This window comes from Theobroma cacao, chromosome 1 (genome assembly GCF_000208745.1).
Source record: "Theobroma cacao cultivar B97-61/B2 chromosome 1, Criollo_cocoa_genome_V2, whole genome shotgun sequence".
Classification (NCBI taxonomy): domain Eukaryota; kingdom Viridiplantae; phylum Streptophyta; class Magnoliopsida; order Malvales; family Malvaceae; genus Theobroma; species Theobroma cacao.
Window position 1 is genome coordinate 7,961,875 of NC_030850.1, and position 10,724 is coordinate 7,972,598.

General features: G+C 36.6%; 1 protein-coding gene across 1 annotated transcript; it reads right to left on the reverse strand.

The window, feature by feature from the left end:
• Positions 514-5,051, reverse strand: LOC108661181. The gene is made up of 7 exons (XM_018117115.1): positions 4,527-5,051; positions 4,002-4,244; positions 2,911-3,083; positions 2,264-2,699; positions 1,712-2,026; positions 1,349-1,579; positions 514-1,206 (listed from the first exon to the last, which is right to left on the reverse strand). Exons 1-7 carry the CDS (start codon positions 5,049-5,051, stop codon positions 514-516), a joined length of 2,616 nt encoding a protein of 871 aa, XP_017972604.1.

Consider the following 10,724-nt stretch of genomic DNA (forward strand, 5'->3'; position numbering starts at 1 on the left):
CCTGCACACCACCTTTTGTGTCACATTGGCATAGGAAGCTGCTTCTACTCATTTCGTGAAATAATCAATGGCCACTAATATGAATCGATGTCCATTAGAGGCTTTTGGTGTAATAAGCCCAATCACATCCATTCCCCACATTGAAAATGGCCAAGGCGCTGTGACAACGTGCAATGGGGTTGGTGGAGCATGGATTCTATCTGCGTAAACTTGACACTTATGGCATTTTCGAGCAAAGTTTATGCAATCTGATTCCAATGTCAACCAATAATAACCAGCTCTCATAATTTGTCTAGCCAACATATGTCCATTAGCATGGGCTCCATAAGTTCCTTCGTGGACTTTTTTCATTATTTTTTTAGCTTCCGTAACATCCACACATCTCAAAAGTACTTGATCTCGATTCCTTTTGTAGAGCACTTCTCCGCTAAGGAAGAAACCCATTGCTAATCTTCTAAGAGTTCGCTTGTCATTGTCCGTGATATTCTCAGGATATACTTGGTGCTTGATGTATTACATGATATCATGATACCACGGCTTACCATCAACCTTTTCCTCAACATTCAAGCAGTGTGCAGAGACTTCACAAACTTTTAAATCAAAAGGGCGTACATCAGCTGCTTCTTTTATTCTGAACATTGTTGCGATAGTGGCCAAAGCATCAGTAATTTGATTTTCTTCTTGAGGCAAGTGGTTGAAGCTGATTTCTTTGAATTGTTTGGTTAATTCTGTAACCAACTTTTTATATGGAACTAGTTTAGAATCTCTAGTTTTCCATTCGCCTCTCATTTGACATATCACCAAAGCCGAATCTCCGTAAACATCTATCACGTCAGCCTTCATCTCGATTGCTGCTTTTAATCCCATTACCAACGCCTCGTACTCCGCTATATTATTAGTACAATTGAAATTCAATCTCGCTATGGTTGGATAATACTTTTCATTTGGAGAAACCAACACTGCCCCAATTTCGTGCCCCAAAGCATTGGATGCTCCATCAAAATACATCTTCCATGGATTAAATTCATTGGGAACATCCTTTTTTATGTGCAAAATGGCCATTAAATCATCATCTAAAAAATCGAAACTTACAGATTCATAATCCTCATTAGCTCGATCTGCGAAAAAATCAGCGATGGCGCTCCCTTTGATTGACTTTTGGGACACATACACAATATCATACTCAGACAGTATACTTGATGGGATCTAATTTTGCCACCAACCATGTTGTGTGATACAACATATATTGTCTGAGCCTCTGAGCGGTCCATGCTAGCGCACAACACATCTGTTCGAGCGCAGAGTATTTGGACTCATACTCCATGAATTTCTTGCTCAAGTAATATACGGCTTGTTCTTTCTTCCTCGTTTCATTATGTTGTCCCAGTACACATCCCATAGAATTCTTGTTCACAGTCAAATACAAAATATGAGGTTTTTCAGCCGTCGGTGGCACCAACACCGGTGGATTTGTGAGATATTCTTTGATTTTATCAAAGGCTATTTGACATTCTTCATTCCACTCTCCTGGGTCTCGTTTTCGAAGCAGCTTGAAGATTGGATCACATTTGCAAGTGAGCTGGGATATAAATCGAGCAATGTAATTCAACTTCTCTAAAAATCTTCTCACTTCTTTTTGCGTTTTGGGAGGTGGTAGCTCTTGAATATCTCATATTTTATCCGGGTCCACTTCAATTCCTTTTTCACTTACTATGAACCCCAACAATTTCCTAAAAGTTACACCAAAAGTGCATTTTGCAAGATTCAACTTGAGCTGAAACTTTCGCAATCTCTCGAACAGCTTCTTGAGATTGACAGTATGATCCCTTTCTCTATGAGATTTTACGATCATTTCATCCACATATACTTTTATCTCTTTATGCATTATATCGTGAAACAAAGCTACCATTGCCCTTTGGTAAGTGGCACCTGTATTCTTCAATCCAAATGGCATTACTTTGTAACAAAACGTTCCCCACATGGTTACGAATGTTGTTTTTTTCATATCTTCGGGTGCCATCTTGATCTAATTGTAACCAGAAAAACCATCCATAAATGAGAACAAAGCATGTTTTGCTGTGTTATTCATAAGAATATCGATATGTGGCAAAGGGAAGTTATCCTTCAGACTCGCTCTGTTCAAATCCCTGTAATCGACGCACATTCGAACTTTTCCATCCTTCTTAGGAACTGGAACTATATTAGCCACTTATTCAGGATACTTAGCCACCTCTAAGAATCTAGCATCAAATTACTTCTTTACTTCTTCTTTAATTTTCAGCAACATTTCTAGCTTCATCCGTCTCAACTTCTGTTTAATAGGCTTGTAGTCTGATCTCAAAGGCAACTTATGGACGACAATGTCAGTATTGAGACCTGATATGTCCTGATATGACCAAGCAAACACATCCACATATTCACGGAGCAGTTCTTCTAGCTTTTGTCGTTCATTAGATGACAGCGAGGTGTCAATCTTAACCTCTTTCTTTTCTTTCCCATTTCCGAGGTTAATCATTTCTGTGAGTTCCTGATAAGGTAAAATCTCCCTTTCTTCCTGTTCCAACATTCTCGACAAATCAGGGGGTAAGCCATAGTCATCCACCTCCTCTTCATTTTTCAATTCATCAATGTTCGAAATCATCTCAAAATCGATATTCAAATCGTTGTCTAGATTGTCTTCGTGTTCATTATTTAAAGACCTGCAAACAGATAAATTGGACACGTATATGGGCAAGTATTTATTGGCTAAAAGAATAGATGAAAGAAAATATGCCAAAAGATTGATGAATTATGAAACACATTAGGCATTGTCATTTATTTAAATGATGAAGGTAACAGAAAGCCCTACTTAAACAAGAAATTACTCTTAGCACCCTTGGGCATAGGCATTTAGATAAAATTGTTCATTACATTTTCGAAGACTTAAAGATGATGGGCAATTCTGTGGCTGTCCAATTGCTTAGCTCCTCTTCTGGCAGTACTGGATATACCATAGGAATCTTCTCGTTAGGTTCTTCACCTTTGATCATATGGATTGATAGCTCACCAAACATCCGTGGAACCTGATTGACCTCATCCAATGCCTTGCACCCCACGAATCGAAAGGTTTCATACAATAAGGGAATTGTTTTTTTCCTAAATTCTTCTTCCTCACCTTTTTCATAAAACTCGATTTTTGACAAATCCACCAACTCTTACAACTTAAGGCGAAAGCCATCATAATTTTGAATGGAATGTCCAACAACCCCCATATGAAATTTGCAAGAAATGGTGAGATCATGTCCTACTTCTTTTATCTCTATCGATTCTGGAGTGATGGCTTTTATTTTGGACAACGCATCAAACACTCTATCCATTGGCGTTTGAATCTCGTCGACATTCTTTTTCACCCTTCGAATCATCCCTTCATGTATTGCATTCACTGTCGGACCTCCATGGTTAGGCAAGAGATTCCCATCAACATTTAAATTATCTTTTTAGCAAAATTTAAAAGTCCTGCCTTAATGAGCGCTTGGACCTTATGTTTTAATGTCGTACAATTCTTCGTGGAGTGTCCTTGAATTCCAAAATGGTAATCACAATGCGCATATGGGTCATACCACTTCGAGAAAGGAGATCGGAGTGGTTCTAAAGGGGTTCGAGTAAGGAGTCAATTTTCTATGAGTTGTGGCAATAATGTAGTGTAATGGATTAGAATATGATCAAACTTTGGTTTTTCTAGGGTAGTTTTAGATCCTCTTTGACCATGACCAAAATTATTGGTTGAAGCTACCGATCTTGGTGGTGGAGCTTGTTGAAGAACATTGGTCTGAAACGTTGGTTGTGGGGCAGGTTGGTACACATATGGGTTTTGTGTGATGTTGCATATGCTCAGATAGAAGGGTTGGTATGAGGGGTATAGGTGATATGGGCTAAAGTTGTGGGCTTGTTGGCTGTCGTGAGTGACTGCTTGCACATCCTCTTCTTTTTTTCTTGGGCGTACTCCCTTTCTTTGAGCTGACAACTTCATGTCCTTCAATTTTCCCACTTTTGATAGCTCTTTCTATTATTTCTCCAGATAAGACCAAATTCGTAAAGTTTTTTGTAGCATTGCCGATCAAGCGCTCATAGAATGGAGCTCGGAGTGTGTTTATGAGCAACACAGTCATTTCCTTATCAGTGAGAGGTGGCTGAACTTGTGCTGCTGTATCCCTCCACTTTTGGGCATATTCCTTGAAGCTCTCACTTTGCTTCTTTTTCATAGTCTGCAATGACAACCGATCAGGGGCTAATTCAGCCACATGTTTGTATTGGGCTATAAAGGCTCTTGCTAGATCTTTCTAAGTCTTAATACGATTTCGATCTAGCTGTACGTACCACCGAGCAGCAGACCCATTCAAGCTGTCTTAGAAAAAATGGATCAGTAGCTTGTCATCATGAGACTGTGCAACCATCTTCCGACAATACATGGTAATATGTGCCATGGGACACTTTGTTCCTTCATATTTTTCAAATTTCGAAACTTTGAACTTGGTCGGGATCAGTACATCAGGCACTAAGCATAGTTCGGTTGCATCCATGGTACCGAACCTATCAACTCCTTCGATAGCATGAAGACGCTCTTCCAACAAATCGTACTTTTTCTGATCTTTTTCATTTTCTCCTGTTTGTGATGACTCCTTTCTTAGTTTCTTTTGCTCTTTTGGATCGTCTAAATTTGAGACGTGTATTGGTTCAGCAGGATTTATCCCAAAATACGGCCCGAATTGTCCATGAGTCGATTGATGGCCCATCAGGGGTGATGCATTGTAATAAACGGATGGCATTGCTTGAGGGTGGACCCTTTGAGAGGTTTGGGCATGTGGTGGAGTGAACCTTGGGGGATAAGGTGGATCATCCCTTTGGTTTCCAATGTCATGATCTGGTGGGTTTTCTGACTGAGCTGACTCTTCCGTAACTCTTTTTCCTTTACTTAAGCTTGTCATCAATTCCATCATCTTTGCTAACTGTTCTCTCATTTCTTCTTGAGCTCTTTCCATTCTATCCATTCGCTTTCTTTGTTCTTCTTCCATGATCCTTGCTCGCCGACGTGTATTATGGACACGTTGGTCACTTGACTTAGGTGGTTGGTCTATTTTTGGAACCTTATTGTAATCATAAACGTGAATTAGATGCATGCATGAATGAAATGAAAAAATGAACCCTTTATCTTTATTTACAGGTGAAAATACTTATTGTCATGAAATGAAGATTTATGCATGTAAAAATGAATGGTCATGTACTAAAAGTATCTGTCACATAACACCTATCAACAAAGTAATTCAGTGCATAAGCTATTGTTTCTTGTTGCAATTCAGGAGTCATCTTTTACATCTACTCCGTCAATGGTTGTCAGATGACATACTTTTCCTATATGCAAAAATTATGAAGCAAATATGCATATGACAAAAAGTTTAAGTCAGTACCGTAAACAAGAATTCCAAAAGATGAATAATTAATAACACGATACCTTTATTACTTCGCGGAGAAGAATTTAGAACAAGGGGATTATGAAAATTCCTTCATGCGTACCTAGTCAAAAGGTATATTCTCACGGGTGAAGCTCTACCTAAGCAAAGGTGACTCTTGGTATTTTACATGCTGAGTTTGGGTTGAAAATGAAGCTAAAGGTTCCCAAATCGCTCCTCACTGTCGTCCACACAGACTAGTAAGGCACCCCGGTCCTCACCCATTACAGGCTTCAAACGGACTAGGTTGGATCTGAGTGGGAGTCTTCACTAGCCCATGCGGAGGTTATCACCTCACGAGAGCGTAGCTACTTAACTCCCTCCTAATTAAGGACAAAGCCCGGGTGGAAGGCTTATGCATGAATGCAAGATGTGTAGTGTGTGAGAAGGAATATACTGACATTGGACCAATAATTTCACATTTCCCTTATCCTGAATTTCTCGCAATTATTAAAAACAGTGAAGTAATAATAGCAAAATAACTAAATGCATTAAACAAAAATATGCAAAATTGAGGCTAAGGAAAACAACAAATTATTTAAGGCTTAAGATAACTTATGATTAATTAATGGCTTGACTCTCGAGTTCCCTAATGGAGTAGCCATCTGTCGTAACGTGCGGGTCCGAGAACCCATCCGCCAGACATTGGCGAAAATAAATCTGTTTAGGAGTCGCCACAAATCTTTTTTTTTATCTAGGTGTGATTGGTCACCTATTAACCCGATTCTAATCGACGAAGTCCTAAATTAATTTTAGGTCCGTCAAAAGAACGAAAACTGATCCATATTTTTCAGAGATAGGTTCGAGAGTGCGGTTACGCACGGAGAAGGGTTAGCATCTCCGTGACATCTGTTCCGCGAACGGTACCATTTAATCTTAAGTTATCCTATTATAGCTTACTTTTGATTTAGTCCCCGCTTATTAACTAATTTTCTATTAAACTGATTGCCTGAGTCTTTTATTTGGTTTTACGAATGCACATGACGCAAGCGTAAAATGATGTCATGACTTGTTTATTTTAAATAATGGGGTCGGTAATCTTTTATTAGAAAATCATTTGAAGATCATCCCAACGCTTTGGTGAAGTCTCAAAATTTTCCTCACCTAGAGATATCTCCGGAAGAACTCGTCTCTACAAGCTCTTCGAGGAAATCCCATCATCGGAACTCCCACACCATTTGCAAGATAAATGTGGCATGCTATGACAGGATAAAATGATGATATCTACATACACGCGTTTATTGACTTAGGTGGTTTATAATTCACCCAATTATGTGTTTAATAATAATTTTTTTATGGATTATTTATTATTTTTATATTTTTTGTTTTCTATTTAAATCCATATCCTTTAATTAACGTTGTTGATTAATTTTTTACTTGATTACAAAGCTTGTCAAATAAATAATTAATTAATTTTTAAACGATTAAATTAACTTTATTTAATAATATTTATTTAAGCTCATTAACTAATTATATTAATTTAAATTCAAATGCAACATTATATAAATTTTTTATATATATATTATTTCTTAACAACGACTATTTGACTTAACGGGTATTGGAGTTTAGAGTTCGGATTTATCCTGACGCTTCGGTGAAAATTCGTCTCGAACTTTGCACCCCAAAAAAATCCACTTAAAAAAAAAAGCAACTCTTTGCCTTTCTTAGGTGGAATTTATCAAATAATCATTTTATTTTTTTCATTCATTTTTTTATTTATTTAGTTTTTATATTTGTATCATGTATTTTTGTATGTATATTATATTTACAACTATCTAAATATATTTATAATATAACTATTTCTTTCTCTTTTTTTTATTTTATTCTTCTCATTCACTTATCCTTGTTATTGTTATTATTATTATTTAATTATTTATTTGATTTCTTAAATATATTTTTTCTTATTTATTATTTTATAAATACATTTATAATTTTGTAAAAACTACATTGAATGCTAATAAAATTAATACTAATAATAATATAATAACCCAAATAACAAAAGATGCAAAACTTACCTAATTTTGAGTCCAATGAAGCTCAGATGAATTCAAGAACCCACAACTTCTTTTTCTTGTCTTATTTCTTGGTCGGCTTGCTTTGTCTTCTTTTTTTCTTTTTTTTTCTTTCTTTTCCTTTTTCTTTCTTTCCTTTCTTTCTCTTTCTTTCTTTCTCTCCCAGCCGCTCCCCCTTTCTTCTCTCTTTCTTTTTCTTTTCTCTTTCTTCTCCTTTCTTTCCTCTTTCTTTCTTTCTCCTTCTCTTTCTCTCCTTTCTCCCTGCTGGCGTCGCACTCTTCTCCTCTTCTTTTTTTTTTTTCTTTTTGCTCTATTTTGTGTTTGATTGTGGCTTTTTTTTTTAAAGATGGATCGGTTTTTTTTGAAATCTTTCTTGGCTTTTTGGCTGAGTTTTTTTTTTGCTTCAAAATCCCCTCTCCTTTTTGCAGGTGGTATGCTTAAAAGCTGGGTTGTCCAAAAATTTAGACAACCCGGCAATGGGGTTCTAGCACCAAAGAGTTGGTAACCAGAGCCCCATCATTCATGGTGGTTGGGGAAGGGATGGCTGGGCATACGCCCAACCATTTCTCTCTTTTTTTTTTAATTATATATATGTATATATATTATTTTATTTTATATTTTATTATTAATTAATTTTTTAGAGGTGTCTTCAGGTAAAGGGGAACCTAAAGCCCCGATTCATTTGGTGGCGTGGGCAATTCCCATGAGTAGGTGATGATGTTGGAAAAGTAAGCCTAATGGCTATATTAATCCTACCCGAAAATGATGCTTCATTGTGGATTTTTATTTCACTATGCATGACATTGATACTTGAAAATTTTTATTTATTTATTTATTTAATGACAAGTGAAATTTACTTATTCATTGGTGATCAATTAATTTGTCTTTTTATATTTAAGAATTTTCATTTTTCACTTGTCATTGAATTTAATATTTAACTGGATGTCGATGTTGAAAGATTTTCTAGTATCCTAGATACAACTGTTTTCATACATGTTTACTTGGGGATTATTATTTTTAAGAATTGCAAGGTATAAAAACATGTTTACTTGGGGATTATTATTAATACTTGAAAATACATGGAATGTATTTTCTACGCTTTCTCTTGAGTTTATAAACATTCCACCTTTATGTTTGTTTCCCCTTCTCGCCTGCTTACGGGGTCGATGATGATCACTAAGTCTATGAGACTCACACCTCTCTTATTTTCCTTTTTGGCAAATAGAGATCAGTCTAACGTGTAACCATTAGTGCATACGGTCCACCGCAGAGTAGGTAAAGGCATCTCTTAACCTCGTTCCGAGTCGCTCCGCTGCTTAGGGTTGTGTCGGAACAAAATTGCTAGATGTTGAAAAATATTGTCAACTTATAAACGTAAATTGTTATTATTTTGAATGGAGTAGACAGTTGTTTAATTTTTTTTATATATTCGCTTACGCACGTGAGTATATGTATTTAATGAATCTAGCGGAAGTTTTAAATGAGGTTTGTTAAGAACTTAGCGAAAATTCCTCGAAAGTCTCGGACGTCGGTAACAACCAAGGAGGGGTTGTTACATCCGCAGTTAGAGAGAATGAAATACCAATGTTATAGGTGAATCCTCTTAACCATGTTCCAGAGCTGTCTCTAATAAGTCCACCTACTGCCGCTAGTCCCGGTTGCCTTCTAGCACTACCATCTACATTTAATTTGACAAAGAATTCTTTAGGTTTCATCCAGCTAATCAGAGACTCATGCTTTACCTTTTGCTGATCACGTTGTAAACTGTCCAAGGCTTCTTTAGCTTTTGTCCAGATAAGTTGTTTAGCGTTGTAAGGCCAAGAAAATTTTTCACCAAAAATAGATAAATTATGCCAATACCAAAAGTACCATAAAGCATGGATGAATATGGTCCCCCATGGAATACCTTCCAAGAACACCGTACTCTGCATATTGTTTAATATCTAGACTTGTAAATCTTGCATAAAAAAATCCTCTGTTACCAAGTCGGGAAGAAAGGATAACCACGTCCGTTTAACTTTGCTGCAATCTTGTAGTACATGAATTAACTGCTCCTCAGAGTACCCACAACTTAAACATACAGGAGAAGAAAATAAGTCTTGATTTTGTAACCAAGAAGCTGTTGGTAAGGAATCATGTAATACCCTCCAAACAAACATCCTTACCTTGTTTGATGAGTTTAAAGTCCAAACTTTCTTCCAACATATCGTTTGGTGTATAGGATCAGATATTTGCATCTCATATGCAGACTTAACAGTGAACATACTTGTGCTAGAGTGCAACCAGTAGGAGTCATCCATTTCCTCACCTGATGGGTCTATCATCACTACTGAGATCATAAGAATTAAATTTTGAGGGAGCAATTGCTTGATTGATTCCAAGTTCCATCTCCCGTATTCATCACAAAAACTCGCCACTGGAAGCTCAGCTTCAGCCTCAGATAAATCTGCACCTACATGGTCTAATAGTGGCCCACAAGGCAGCCAAGACTGTGTCCAAAATTTAGTACCATATCCATTTCTTATTGTCTTCCCCAATCCCTGTAATAGGACTGGCCTGGACTTCAAAATACTTCTCTATACTTGACAGTCAGTTGGTCTTATCGCTGCAGCCATAAAAGTTTGATAATTTAAAAACTTCTTCTTAAGCACATCCACCCATAAGCTATCAGTATCCCTCCATAATTTCCAGCATAGCTTGGCTAGTAGTGCTAGATTAAATTTCTTTGAGTCTCTGATATGCAGTCCCCCATCTTCTTTCCTTTGACAAAGTTTAGGCCAACTAAGTCCGTGAATCTTTCCAACACCCCCAAAATGACCCCATATAAAATCTCTATTGAGCTTATCAATCTCCTTTAACACGTTATTAGGCAGTAAAATCGTTTGCATCAGATAATTAGGCATGGTGTTTGTCACGGAGTTAACCAAAGATACATGCCCTGCCATTGATAGATTTTTGTTGCTCCAACAATCTATTTATCTATTTAAACACACATCAATTAATTGTCGAAATATTATATAGTTTCGGTCTTAATTTTCTAACCACTAATTAGGCAAATTTAATTTTTGTAAGCACATACTAAAAAACAAGATACAAAGCAACACACAAGAAAAGAATGAAATTCTTTTGAATTTCACTATTAAATATTCAATCAGAATTAATTATGAATGATATTAATTATTAATCTAAGAAGTCACATGTACCGTACGTTATAGCCTCACTAATT